General features: G+C 36.2%; 1 protein-coding gene across 1 annotated transcript; it reads left to right on the forward strand.

Moving 5' to 3' along the window:
• The first annotated feature begins 6,581 nt into the window (after positions 1 to 6,581).
• LOC134748730 (uncharacterized) lies at positions 6,582 to 10,971 on the forward strand. The gene is made up of 2 exons (XM_063683505.1): positions 6,582 to 6,721; positions 8,375 to 10,971. The coding sequence occupies exon 2, from the start codon at positions 8,383 to 8,385 to the stop codon at positions 9,379 to 9,381; it is 999 nt and encodes a 332-aa protein (XP_063539575.1). The 5' UTR covers positions 6,582 to 6,721; positions 8,375 to 8,382; the 3' UTR covers positions 9,382 to 10,971.
• The last annotated feature ends 4,857 nt before the right edge of the window (positions 10,972 to 15,828 follow it).

Genomic DNA, 15,828 nt, shown 5'->3' on the forward strand with positions numbered 1-15,828 from the left:
GCGCATACTAAACTACATGCGGGAAAATAAAGAATTCTAGAGAAAACATGAAGTCCATTTTAGTGGTGAACGATACCACACGATACCATGTACAATATATTTATATGTATGTACAAAGAACATAGCGAACAGTGCAGTCATTATCATATATAGGTATGTAATATGGGTAATGAATAAGCAACTGCCTGGTTTCACATTACCACAAGTATCTAACGAATTTGCTCTCGATTGATGGACGTTGCGTTGTATTGTAGATATATATACACATAAACACATTTGCAGGTCTATAGATACTATGTGTATAACTCGTAGTTAATGGACTGGACACATACATTTGAAAACCGATTTATAAAGCATCTTGTGTATAAAATATAAGATTACAATAAATAAATATTATAAAATAAGTTTTTATTGGTCTAAAATGTAGGTATACATGTTATTTGAACATACACAGAAAATTTCACAAGCTAGCAATTATCATTGACCTTCTGAAAGTGATAATAAAAATAAAACTAATGTTGGTTCAATATTTAATGTATAACATGCTGTATCACTGACTCAGCACAAATTGCATAGGAAGCTTATCTTCGTGAATTTGTATAAATGTTGCACATAATAAAGTAAACAGAAAATGTACGTGCACAAAGCGTATGTAACTAAACAATCACGTTTCAAAATAAAAAAGGTAAACATGAATTTCACCAGAATCAGTGTGAGATTGATGTAAGTGATACTGATGGTTGCCAATTAATTATTAATTCTATGTATAAAAAAAAAAGATGTGCTACAAACAATCACATATGGGTTCTTGATTTTCTGAGAGACAAGGAATTTGGAATTTAAATAGCTAATCCGTAGCACTGAAAGAAAAGATACAGCTCCGTAGCTCCGTTCTGTATTCACTATAAAGATGAAAGTAGCAAGGTAATTACACTGCACTGTGGGTACTGTGTATCTTGTAATGTGGTTATATTATCTCATATTATTAGTGTAAGCATAATTAGATATTTTATTCGGATGATGTGTCATTCGCTTCTGTAAGACTGTTAATTGTGTCAGAAGTTCAAACATGCAGTTAGAAAAAGGAGAGTAAAAACTAGAAGTGGCTAGCGTAAATGGAGTCCTGTAAGGCCTCTTTTACTCACACAGAAGTATAAGAGTGACCTTGCCTGCTTGCCTTTCTTATAAAAAAACTTCCAAGTCTTGAGGCCCACTTGAAAAAATGAACTTTTGAATTTTGTAATTATACTGTTTAGTCCACAACCCTACCTTGTCAAATCAAAGTTGGTTGGAGTTCTGTATATTGTATTAATAATAATGCATTGTATATAAGAACAACTTGGTTTAGGTTGGCAGTGTAGCTTATAGCTTAAGTGGCATTGTAACCTGTAAGTACACTTGTACAGTATTGAAAGTTGAAAATAAGCAAAAGAATGAGATAAGATAGTGAGCCATTATCGAGTACTCAAATAGGATTCGTTAAATCACTTTCGGGTAGTAGAAAGCTACACAAGGTGTAGATAAATTAAATTTAACAATAGGAAATGTAAATAAATAACAAACGGACCAGAGATAAACCAAAACATGATCATCATGTCAGCATTCAATCGTCATGGGTTATAGAAAAAAAAATGAACCGTCATTGTCACCAAAATTGAAGAATGTCATTAATACTGTAATGATTGTTCAGCTCTTATTGTCTAGCTAATCAAATATAAAGAATTGGGGCCACAGTTTTATTTGGTAGAACTGTTTTGGACAACTAGGCGAAGAAAAATTAAAGGCCTTGCATCATAGTATTTCCACACAGACCACTCCCAAATGATAAGCTCATTAGCTCATGCAGTGACTTAGATGAGAGGTTTCTAGAGGGAAACTACTAACTTGGAGCAGTTGGAGCTTCATGAAATTATTTCAAAATTAATACAGATAATAAACTCAGTACCTAAATAAGTTAATTATCACAGACTGAGTTGGCTACGAATTGTTTTGTTAGGCATTACCCGATGATGTAGTCCACTATCCATATCACGAACATTTTAGGAACGGTTTTGACGATTATAAAAACAAGGGGATTAAGTATAAGCACTTAGACTTTACGGAAAAAGGGGGAAAGGAAAAGGGATTCAGGTATCAGACTTACAGGAGCTATCGACAATACAGTAGAGAAATTGAAGATTACAAAAGTCCCAAGTGGGGTAAGTCATAGATCTCGGAGTCTTGGAGAAGTCCACCCAAGGCAATGGTACCAGCGCATTCATAGAACGTTGGGTATGTAATTATGTATTGTTATGATTAACTTAGTTCTCGAAAAATAAACAAAGGAAGGGATGTAGTGTATTGACGCTTCGAGCGCTTACGTCATGGTGACGTCACTGACAGTTAGGGCCAGTCGATATTATGCCGTGAGCAGAGCCGGACGTACCGCGTGATGTTCGTGTTGCCGAATCGTTGGAAATACATTACATCGTATGATATACTGAGGTAAATACAGTACATTACAATGACCACTTAAATTTTATAATTTTATTTTGTTTTGATGCGTTTTTAGATGGAATTTTTTAGAAAATAATTTTTTTGACAAAAAAATATTTTTGATACAAGCTATTATCGCTGACTGTAGTTTTCTTTCAACAGTCAACTTATACTCAAATACTCATCGAGAACATTGAGGTTATGTAGTATTATCACAGGGCTTTCTATCATATATATCAGGGGATCAGATACCTCGATTGTACCATAATATTGCATTGTCACCCAACATACATTAGAAGGTGAAGATTCGGCTTAACGGAATAAAGGGAAGTGGGTCTAACTGGGTGGGTGGGTTAGCTTGCAAAATTCGATTGGAAACATACAGATAACTGGACAGGTGAAACCAAATTCAAACTTGTAAAATGATACGAGTATTTTTTCCCAAGCAGTTATGCTACTCTCAAAAGTATCGAATATGAGAAGGAATGCGTTTGGATAAAATACATTAACCCAATGTTTAATGTATGGAAAGCTGACCCCTACTAGTACAAGAGATTTAAAATCTAAGTCACGTCTAATAACTGTCACTTTCCTGACAAAATGTATGGGGTTTGACATTGACTTTATTAGTTTTCTGACGATTGCTAATCGGCATGGTTATTGGTTATACAGTTTAAGTGAGGTACTGAGGTACTTTCATGGTAACCAAACTAATTAGTAGGTAGGCAATTTTAAAGTAAATTGTAGTATTACCTTTATCTGGTTTACAAATGAGCGCAATAAGATAGCAAACTTTTTGTCCAAATATATATACCACTCACTAGTCCACTATCCTACCTACATTTCATTTAACTATTCACAAAATACCGTTTTACTCAAAACGGCCAACTTTGCTGCTGGCCTGCGTATATTTCACTGAATCACTACTAATTCTAATTGCATGCATGAAACGGATCCGGTCTGCGGGCCCTGCCCTATTTAACACACTCAGTATCAACTATTTCATTAATTTAACATGGTTCAAACTATTCTGCGTTTGATGTACAATTTATTGTCCATTAAATTTAATAATTACTGTTAAAAAGCACATAACTATTGAGCGTTGTGACCGTTACAATTAATATAACATTTCAATTCAATTTCAGCAGTGTATTATTAATACTCGTAGTCTGTTTATACCTTAGTTTCACGTTAAGTTTTTGGATTGACAATTGGATTTGTGTACGCATTTACAAATTATTTAGTTATTTAGAAAGTTATTTAACCTTAGGCCGCCGACATACTTAAGTACCTTAATATATTTGACAAGTTGACAAGTCAAAATCACCAAAATAGATCAACAATTTCAATTGAAATTAATTATTTAAATAATAACAGCATTGAAATTAAAATAAAATGTCACAATGATAAGCAAATCAAGCCGTCATTGTTTAAAAAAATTAATAAATAATAAAGACAGATATTAAAACTGTCCACGTAGTATTTCCTGGCTTATGGCTCTTTGATGTTTAATACATTTACGACAGTCAATATCCACATAGCTGACCAATTCAATGAATTAATCATTTGATTAAAAAGGAATGAAAGGAAAGGATTACGAATGGATTTTCTACATCAAACAAATATCTGTCCTATGGAATGGTAGGTGATGTCTATCGTTATATAATAAATAAATAAATAAATATTATACGGACATTCATACACAAATTCCCAGTCCCACGGTAAGCTCAAGAAGGCTTGTGTTGTGGGTACTCAGACAACGATATATATAATACTTATACAAAATACTTAAATACATAGAAAACGTCCATGACTCAGGAACAAATATCTGTGTTCATCACACAAATAAATGGCCCTTACCGGGATTCGAACCCAGGACCATCGGCTTCACAGGCAGGGTCACTACCCACTAGGCCAGACCGGTCGTCAAATATATATAACACGATGTAGTTTGCAAAGCTTTGTTTTTTAATTTTCTTATTTACACCCCAAAAGTGCCCTCTATGTTTAAAATTCATTTATTTACGTTACATGTCCGTCTTTGGATCACAGACTTTCATATGTGTACCAAATTTCAACTTAATTGGTCCAGTAGTTTCGGAGCAAATAGGCTGTGACAGACGGCAGCCAGACGCACGAGTGATCCTATAAGGGTTCCGTTTTCCCCTCTAAGAACAAATTAAATTACTTTCTTATGAAAGTCCTTCGGGTTCCGTTTTTTTCTTTTTTAGGTACGGAATCCTAAAAATCATTGAATAAATATGTTTTTACCGTATTTTTATTCCTAAAATTTTACATTTCTAAATACATTAATGTGCTTAATTCTATCCTCTAACAACAGAGGCCTTGTGTGTAGACTTCTATTTAAAAAGAATAGAAATAAAATAGAATAAGTTATTGAGTGTTAATAAAACCTGTCTTATTTTTACTCGTGTCTTATTTTTTACCCCAGCTTACCCTACTCCATATAAAAATGAACTGTCACAGTGATAATCATTCGACGTGACCAGTATAGGTACCTGTTATCCAATCTGGGGTAACGGCAGTGCCCCGGCCAAGACGAGCAAAGCGAATCGAAAGGGCACTACCTACATTTTCTCGAAGCGCTTCGTCGTTTTTTTGAACCCTCATAACTTGGGTCTTGATTATACCAGGTAAACAAGATTCTCGGAATATGACCGCATGATTTTTGAGCGTGGCGTGCTGCCTGCTGGCGTCCCGCGTGTCGGCCGCGCCCGCATCCGCTACCGCCTCCGCGTTCGCCACCGCTAGCTCTGACGACGAAGTCCTACCACAGATTAATAAACTGTTACTACCCTTGCTCCACACCGCGGAGCATGACGTCACAAGTCTTGGGGTGCTTTTCGGAGAATTATTTTAACACTTAACGACCATAGCATACATTTCTTGAGAAAATCTGGTTCTATTAAGTAACGAATTGTATATGGGATTATAAAGAAACCTAATAATATATTTAATTTTTCATTGGCCCTGAGTTGTTTGATAATAAATAAAGCATTGTATTAAAACATTTTGTCTTATGCCGCCTTATATTACCTAATGAGAATTCTGACATTTGTTCTATCTAATCAATGAATTTAAATGTAAACAAATAAATAAATAGAGTTGATTCCCGTAGGTAATAACCGTTAGATACATATTTACGACCTACTCCAGGGGTCGACAAACGTATAAATATTTGCGGACGATCTTACACAGATCAACTTGGCCCCAAACTGAGCAAAGCTTGTGTTAGGCGACGATATACAAGCTTATATTGATTAATACATACATAGATTCATATATAACACCCATATATCAGGAATAAATATTAGTGATAAACACACAAATAAATGCCCTCACCGGGATTCGAACCCGCAACCTACTGCTTCGAAGAACTGCTGACTAGGCTAGGCTAGGAGGACTGAATAAATTATAAAGGGATAAGTCAACCACATTAGAAATTGTCGGTGTTAGGAATGTCAAACAGCTACTAAACGTTGATTTAGCTGGTATGAGTACTCTTCTCCGTACTCTACTACTCTTGTTTGGGTGTCTTAAAGAGCCACTGATTGCCGACCCCTTACCTACTCAGTGGACGCAAATCCAGCCATTCCAGTAATTATAATTTCAGAGTTATTGAGGTAAACCGTCAAACGTTAAAACCCACGCGATCGTCAAATCTTCCGTCGCAACTATCGCATGGCGCGTCGTATATTTTGTTCCTTTCTAATTTCCTGGCTTTACGCCCCCCTCCTATAAAATATGTATCAGACGGAAGTCACTATCATTGCTTCAGTCCTGTCTGAAAATCTAGGTATATTCGAGACAGGTAAATACAACTGCTAACTACATAGACATAGTATATCCAAGTAGTTATAGACGCGCCACCGAGCGACCGGGGGTAAGAGAAAGAATATTCATATAAAATATGGGCGGCATAGGATTTTTCTCTTTCACTCTTATACACTTTCGGTATTTCTGCATCGCCTCCTACCTATGTTGCCACCCGGTCGGTGATAAGGACAAAGCATGGCACTATCTTCTCTTTCCTCTTATAGGAATCGCAATAAGACTATCTTTCTCTATTAAAGAGTGTCAGGCCCTTGGCTAACGACAATGCTAGTTCTCTATCTAGACGAGACGAGAGCACACACACCTACGTCTGTTCGATTGAGTGCAGTGATCCTCCTTTTGGTATAATTTGGTGCGATAGATCCAGGATTGGTGGAATTCTAATTATCAGGTATGCATTCAGTAGATATGTAAAAAATTCTTGTACATATGTATGGAAAGACGCTTTAAATAACATACATTGAGAGTAGAGTTGTTGGATAATGCTGTGAAAATAAGCGTGTGCCATATCAATCTATAGTTCTTTAAATATATAAGTAAGAAGGTTACCAAAAAGGTGTTTTGAATTTTTCAATAGTTTTAGAAAATAAGCGTGGTCCAACAACTTGGCCGGTTTTTGAAAGATCTCGGATTAACTAACATTTAAATACGTATAATTTAAATTACTATACTTTTTAATTCCAATAGGTTTTTATTGTTTTGATTTTTGTTATTAATTTTGACATTATTGTTGGTGCAATGTTCAATATTAATTGTGTTTGCATGCATTGTACCTAGGTACTATGTTTTATCTACAAATAAACGATTCAGTTAGTTATTGATTGAATGCTCTGTGTAAGAAATTAGTTTTGGTCTGATGGTCATTTAATGTAATATTTGCAAATGATATACCTATTACCTGTAGGTATATTACGGCGTAGGTAATACGTAGGTAGGTAATATATACGTAAAAAACAATAGTAAAATGTTCACATACCGACATACCTAAATTTATTGTACCTACATACAATAAATCAGTACGTAACTACGTATAAATATTTTCACCTCAGCGGCTCGAACAAGCCTACTTTCGACACTCCCTGGAGTGAGGAAAGTGCGACTTTCCTCACTCAAGGGAGTGAAGAAAGTTCGACTTTCCTCACTCCAGGGAGTGAAACAATGTAGCTTTTTAATTTAGTGAAGGCCATGAACTACCACTTCATACTTTGATTACAATTTTTTTTTTTCTGAATTATTCTGTGTAATTCGAAATACATTTTAACCTTTAATATGTTCTCACTACTGAGGCGAAAAATTATGTGTGCAACACGAGAGCAAAGTTATTTTACATCTCGTGTTTTTGAGTCCCTCGTTACGCTCAAGATTCTAACTTTGAATCACTCGCTTCGCTCGTGATTCAATTATAGAATCTTTCGCTTTCTCAGGACTCTAAATAAACACTCGAAAGAAAAACCGACTTTCCTCTCTTGTTGCACAAATAACTATTACATACATGCCGGCAAAACAAACTACATACCTACCTACAAGTAGCATCCAATACAGTAAAAGGTTATTCAATCGATAACCTGTATAAAAATAACAACAACTAAGTTTCCAAGAATTACTTACAAGAAACGTTTTATTTATAGGTATCAAATTATTTATCTTTAAATACCTAGGTAGATATGTGACATTTGATGCATTGGCTTGTGATTTAAATCATCTTAATATACTTATAATATGTATTTTATAGTCTGTTGACCTGTTGCAAGGTAGCTTTTCACATACTATTGGAGTAAAATACTCTTTATTTACATACAAGATATATACAGTGGTACTACGTAAACGAAATTAATAACTAGCTTAAATCTAAAATAGGCCCTTGAGGCATTGTACCAAGGATGCTGGCGGCATTTCCTCGCTGTGTCGCAATGCTGATACGTTGTGCGAGGAAGCCGCCAGCTCTTCGGTCACCAGTTACGTCAACCAGACGCTTCGCGATTTCTGCAAACAACTTGTGCGCGCTGGGACCAAAGTTAAAAGTAAATTTTTTGTCTCATTTCAGAAACCAGTATGATAATGAAGGTGTTGAGTGTGGCTTGTTGCCTACTGGCAGCCCGCGTGTCTGCCGCGCCCGCCGCCGCCACCGCGCCCGCCAGCCCCGTTCTCACCAACGGCGGCAACATCAACGACACCATCTCCCAGTCCACCCTTCTCCATACTGCTAACCACGACGTCACATGCCTCGGGGTTCTGTTTGGAGAAGACAAAGAAATCGAAGACAAAGTTGTGTTCTTTATAGAGTCAGATGTTAACAAACAAGGAGAGAGAGTCGACTACGGTCTACACGCGTTAACTAAAGACCCCACACATCCTAACCATACGGTCTCAACTAAACTATTGGACAACGCCAGGGACATCGCTGTAGCTTCCTTAACGGAAACGGCGTATTTCGCTGCTAAAGACGGGATATACGTTTACAATAAGAAGAAAAACTCAGCAGAAAAGTTCGGATCCGTCAGTGACGAAGTGATCTCGATCGCGGCAGAGAATGCCACCGGAGTGCTTTACTACGTGAACAAGCAGCATCAGCTCTACAAGGTGACCGAAAGAGGACAGAAGGCTACTATCGTCGATGTGGTTAAAAACGCGGATCAAATTACTGTCGACTACAAGGGGCACCTGTATTATTATACTGTCGACAAAAAGTTCTACGTGTACGACGGACAAAATGCAAAACTAGTTGAAGGCGTCCCTAGTAATCGGAACAAAGTATCGTTCTTGAGGACTCCGGTACTGGTCGGGGACTACGGTGTAGTGAACGTGGACGGCGATTACTACGTGATATACGGAGCGGACGCGTCTGGGCATGCCGCGAGCGGCGGCGGCGCCGGCGGCAGAAGCGCAGTGTCAGTCGAATCCGGCCTTGTCTTGTACTTTTCCGTCGACAGGAAGATCTACGAACTTAACATTATAGAGAAAGTTGTTGAAGGCATGATGGAAGGACTGTCCAGAGGACTTAAAACAATGATGGAGGAAATGCGAAATACGTTTAATTCGTTTGATTTTTAGGACATCCTTATTACGTGACCTTTCCACATGTGTAATACACACAGAAAAATTATCTAAATTTAATAAGCATACGCACACCCACTCACACGCACATAAACACACACACACACACTCACACACACAATCGCACACAAACACATATCCTCCCGATTATTAAAACTTTATTAAAATTGTAGTCCACCCCATATTGTACCTTGCATATACCTATAAAAAAGGCTTACTCTATTAAGAACAGATTTTTGTTAAAATTAGTTTTATTATACTTAATTTCTTTCTATTTTTTTTAGTTGTTTTGAAGAAATAGTAGTTTATATATAAATTCTGTTATACCACCTACGGGAGCTAGAGCGGTGTCTCTTGACACAAGTGTCATGTACGCTTAAAAAGAGGCACCAGGCCAGTTATAATTACGTTTGTTTGTGCGAACTCAACAAATATATTTTTTTACATAGCTTCTTATACCTACCTACAAACCTAAAAAATTTACTTTTGAAATAAAACTATGAAAACGCATTATATCGCGTATATTGAATTTATCCTACACGTATCCCGACGTTTCGAACTTTGCTTTGTTTTCTACCCTTCTAATATTTATTTATTATTTACTTTTTGAAAGTATGCCTTTACATATATTTACTACATTCCTCTACGAGATCTTGTACGTAGATATTATTTTATCTAATGAATTCCGATTTATTAATGATCTGTTTCGTGATCTTTTTTTCTGTTTGTCATTAAATGTTGGAAATTCACCATAAATAAGCATCTGCACTGGAAAGATCATGTCGAACAAATTTGCAACTGGCTAAACAAATTTGTGTTTGCTCTCCAAAGACTCAAGGACACGGTCTCAATTGAGGCCGCTCTGACTGCTTATCATGGATACGTGTCCTCTGTTCTTCATTACGGGCTAATTTTTTGGGGTAGGTCTGTCAATGTAGAGTTTTCAAAATACAGAAAAAATGTGTAAGGGCTAATGTGTCATGCTAGTCCTCATAATCCTTGTGTTCCCTTATTTGTAAAGCTGCATATTCTTCCCTTACCCTGCTTATACATAAGAGAAATATCTTTATTTGTTAATAACCACCGTGCACTATTTACCAAACGTAGTGAAGTTATGCATAGGCAGAATAGGCAGAAATTTGTAAATCTACTTTTCAAACCACGTGGACATAAAATGATTTATGAAAAAAAAAAATATAACGTGTATTTTAATTTATAATAATTATAATAGATTACCTGATGACTTAAAGATACTCCGAGTTAACATATTCAAGCGCAAATTGACTTGCTGGCTTATGGACAGATGCTTTTATAGTATTAAGGATTATTTGAACAACTGACATTGCAATTTTAATTAGAATTTTTTATATTTATTTTATATACCTACAAATAATTTTTCATTTAATTTTGATATTTTTACTAATTATTCATGTTTGTATTGCTTTATGATTTGATGTTAGAATGTGCTTCTCTGTAATGTTTCTGCACGCAGACTGAATAAATACACTGGGATTTTGTTATTTTTTTTGTATATGACCTGCATGTATGTACGTGTATTCTGTGCAAATAAATTCTTTGAATCTTTGGCCTGGCTCGTTTACTACTTGCAAATTGCAATGCATGCATATTGATTCTACTATCATTTGGTTGTAAATAATCCCTAAGGTTTTTCAGCTTTATTAAATATCTTTTATATGTCTATCCATGATCACCTAATAGGAATATAGTCATTTAATTGATTAAAAAACAAAACTTTTAATACAGTCAGTAACTTCTAAAAGTTCTAAACTTGTATATGACATGTAGTGATCTACGAATTTGATGAACAAGAAAGCCTTCTGAGAGTTCTGACCGATTGATGGACGGACAAATAAAAAACAGATTCGTAGTCATAAACTCATAAAAATATGAACGCTTTAAGCATTGAAAGGGTATTGTTCTGAGCTTGTAGAGGAAATGTTTGATTTATTTTCCTTTCAACATGGCGCATAGGGGTGCGTGTGAGTGTTCTATGGCGCAAATATACGGCACGTTGCAAACTCGAGCTCCGCAGTGGATATTTTATATACATAAATACCTATGTATGAAGAACATGATTTCATTTCGATGATCACTAGAGTTGGATCACGTTAAGTTGTCATGCCAAGTGCCACATGTATTTTTACTGCCAAGTCTGTGCAAAGTTAGCATGGTCTGGTCCCCTAGCGTAAAATTGTAAATTTCATTCGATAACGTGACGTGCGTTCGCGTTTGCGTTATGTCTATTTTTGTATGTGATGAAACTCAAAATCCCGTCACGCTATCGAATTTACACTAGGGGTACAGTCTATGACGGCGCTTCCCGACTAAAAATATTTTCTCAGAAACATACGTATTCGCACTTAAACTATCGTGAGACATATTTCAAAATATTTATCAGTACGGTTTTTACTCACTATTATTTTTACTCGCTTTTGGCGACATGTTTCGGATTCTTTGGGAATCCATCCTCAGGCACGAGTGTCCGCGGCGGTTGTACGTCGTGCACTCAACACACTCGTGCCTGAGGATGGATTCCCAAAGAATCCGAAACATGTCGCCAAAAGCGACTAAAAATAATAGTGAGTAAAAATCGTACTGATAAATATTTTGAACATACGTATTTGTCATGCAGTGCAAGTGTTATTTTAAACGTCAAACTTCTATGAAATTATGAAATTATGACATTTTTTTTTTTTATACCACGTCGGTGGCAATCAAGCATACGGCCCGCCTGATGGTAAGCAGTTACCGTAGCCTATGAACGCCTGCAACACCAGAGATATTACACGCGCGTTGCCGACCCTTATAAATAACACGTGCACTGCGTGTGCTATCAAAATCGCTGCAGACTTTTATTGGTCTAACTCTACCACTGTACCTAACTTGCATCTGATTTAACCTAATGTAGTTACACGATATGCTTTAAAAAAGTTTTGAAAAAATTAAATGTTGGGAATAAACTAGGTACCATAATATGTACAGCCAGCTGCAGAAAAAAGGTACTCTCCCCCTGCATACAAGTGTATGCAACAAACGTAACGTGTAAAGTACAAAATAAAAGTACATAGCAGAAAAATCGCTTGGTATCGCACATTACATTAGAATATGGTAATTTGTCGTCTCCCATGTAAAACCAGCAGTAACGTTATTTAGGATGATGATGAGTAATTTAAACTTGAAAGGCAAATGCTTGATAGTATAACGTGGTATAACGCCGCGATGCTCGTCAACAAATCGTCTGTATGTTCATCGCTTAACTGATACTGGCAGCTTTTATAGGCACATTGCGTTTCAAAGCCCTATTTGAACCAATAAATCGATAGCAAACTATAGAAACCATTCAGAAAAGAGCGCTCACCTACGTTATCCAAGTAGTTCGGGCTCAAATAATCATGTCGTTGTAATAAAGCGTTATTTCTAAGGTTGTACCTAATTGTTTGAGAATTGAATTTATCTTTCGTTTCTGCAATAAAACCTGAACGATACGATCTACAGCGACCTTTTTATACGTTTTAATATTCTTCAAAGTTGCGGTAAAATGTTTCCATATTTTATTATAAAACGATAGCTCTTTTAGGTATACATCTTTTGAACAGTTTTTTATTTTATTTAGCAGAATTGTTTGGGAACGAAGTTTCTATTTTTGATTTTAAAGATAAATTGCTATTGTTTTCGCAGATGTTACGAGTGTATACTCGTACAAGCAAAGGATATCCCTTTTAACTACAATCTGATAAATTATGAGATTGACAATACATAAACAGTCCACATGACACACTTATCCGACACGTATCACTGGCAGTTATGTTATGCGTTTTCACGTTTGTAAAATGACGACGTCGTTTGTAAAAGGCGGATTCTTCCAATTTGACTGCGACATATGCACGAAGTTCCGAAATTTACCATTCAGTAGCTATGTACCACATGCCATCTGCACCATATTTTACGAGTACATACTTTGTATAACCAACTCCCAACTCGCACTCGACCGCTCTTTCATTAAAGACGTCACAGTAGTTGCAAAAGTTACATATTCTGTATGTTTCCCCTCAAGCTACCCAAAGTATTCGTGAATATTCATAACTTTACTGGTGGAATGCTAACTAAGGGCCCTTCTTACCCAACTTCACCTTAATTGCATCCGAAGTGAGAAGATAAACGGATCTCACATAAATGCCTTTCTATTAATAATTTAATTGCCTTATTCATTTACGGTATAATGTCTTTAAGTCTGCGTTCGTTGACGTCAGGTTAATGCTACTGAAATTATTCATTTAAGCTGAAGTTATTGTTATTATGTTCTCCAAATGGTATTTCAGCGTCGGCATTGAGGCTCTGTGCGGTTTGTTGTCCTGATAAAATTTGATGCGGCAAAGCCAAGAGTTCCAAGTTCCAGGAGTTTCAAGAGCCCATTTCCCTTTCAGTGACGCTGCTGTATTCTCGATCCGAATGCCAACTTAACACAACTGTTTTATTTAATTATATAGATTATAATAAATGGGTAGATTAACTCTTGATGGCCTTGATTGGTAAGGCATGTAGTAAATAAAATTAAGACTCGCTTTTCATTGAAAACAACATTTTTACAAAACCGGAACAGTCGCAATAAGGCCTAGTTTCTCCTCCGGGTTGGAAGGTCAGATAGCAGCCTAAAAACGAATTCCTGTCTGTGCCAAATCCAAAAATTCGGAATTAGGGTCGAGCGGCTTAAGCTCCCTGAAGCGCTGATTATATTAAGGCGGTTCCCTGAGCCAGAAGGCGAAAAATCTCCTTATATGATCATGTTTTTCTAAGAGGCATTGATATTCGTAGACGTGGAAAAAATATATGTAGTTTTTAGAGTTTTGAATGATTCACGGTTAGTTTCACTAGACTTATACTGACCGGGATATAGACCGTGATTACCTTTTGTATTATTTTGCGTCGAAATATCGGGAACTCATAAATAATACAAAAGATAATCACGGTCTTTATCCCGGTCAATATAAGTACGTAGTTCTTGACTATATTATCTTTAATAACATAGCTCCGATACATGAATTATGACACTTCGCTCGATACAATTAATTCCCAAACTAACCTCTAACTCGGACTTTTAATCAAACTTTACTCGGTTATTTATTATGTGATACTATAAACAAAAAAAAGGAGTAAAAACAATCTTAACTTAAATAGTAATTTCACAGCTTTCGAATTTCGATATTGTAAGGTAACGTTTTTAAAATAAATAAAAATCGACAAAATTCGATCAAAATAGACAGTTGGCGCGCATGATCTGTCCCGTTCTTTCTTGCGAAATGTGACAGTGGCAGCGGCAAACCGATGGAACGGCCTTAAGTACGTCTCCATCACCACCGGTACACCGGTACGGTAGGTACACCGTTGGTCGGACACTTTTTGTAGGGAGTCCGATCGATTTTCCTACAAAATGTGACCGACGACCGTGTAGCTAACAAATAGCGAACTGAGTGAGTAAGTGAGCTGTAACAAATAGCAGGACAAAACTGAAAACGTTGATTGGGATAAAATAGGTTGAATAGGATCACACAAATTTGTATATGACCCAGATACGTTAATTACGCCGCTAACCGACTTGGCCGTACATAGTACAATTAGTGCAAAATTCAATATATTCAATAAGCTAATTATACCGAGCCACTTTATACATACGCACATACATACTTTAATAGTGCGAAATTACAGTAAATTGTTGTTCGTGTTTACGCAAATATGATAATATTATAAGTATAACTAATTTACTTTTGTACAATGGTCAAAGTTCCCTTATGGCTATAGAAATATTAGAAATTGTTTCGGATTATGTCAGTCGTAGAGTATACATTGGAATATTGTCTACGCCCTGCAGCTTTGTTTTCATATGTATGTAAATATTATTATGATTTCTAAGGTGCAGTTTAGCCAAGTTTAGCTCAGACGTAATATCTACAAATGTACGATAAACATAAACATAGACATAGACGGTAAACATCCTAATGTGCGACATAGTAGGCCAAGCAATAAGAAGGTATAGAGGGAAATGCAAGGAACACAATTTTTAACTTTGTAGCTTTGTTTGGACTAGTTAGGAGATAAACATATCAAAAGTCCCCGGCCGTAACCCTGGTGCTGGGGGGAGAGGGGGGTTTGAAGATTCCATTTTTCGATGAAAAGAGATTTAATTTGTTACAAGTTTTATTCAGTCAAGTTTTTCGATATCTTGTATAGTTTTTGAGATATCCGCTCTTGAAGGTTTATTTAGGGCTCTCATTTTTATCTTGATTATCTACATCAGTAAAGCTGCTAGGCCGGGTTTGGTAACGTTTTCGTATAAATCGGGGGTGCTGAATTCATTTATGGTATCAACAATACACCTTTCCGAAGTAAAAACATATAAACTTTAAACAAATAACTTTTTTATAACTC

The sequence above is a fragment of the Cydia strobilella genome, chromosome 17 (genome assembly GCF_947568885.1).
Source record: "Cydia strobilella chromosome 17, ilCydStro3.1, whole genome shotgun sequence".
In the NCBI taxonomy this organism is placed as follows: Eukaryota; Metazoa; Arthropoda; class Insecta; order Lepidoptera; family Tortricidae; genus Cydia; species Cydia strobilella.

Bases quoted from the DNA above. Each gene is read 5' to 3' on its own strand.
- LOC134748730 (XM_063683505.1), top strand. From the start codon at position 8,383: ATGATAATGAAGGTGTTGAGTGTGGCTTGTTGCCTACTGGCAGCCCGC.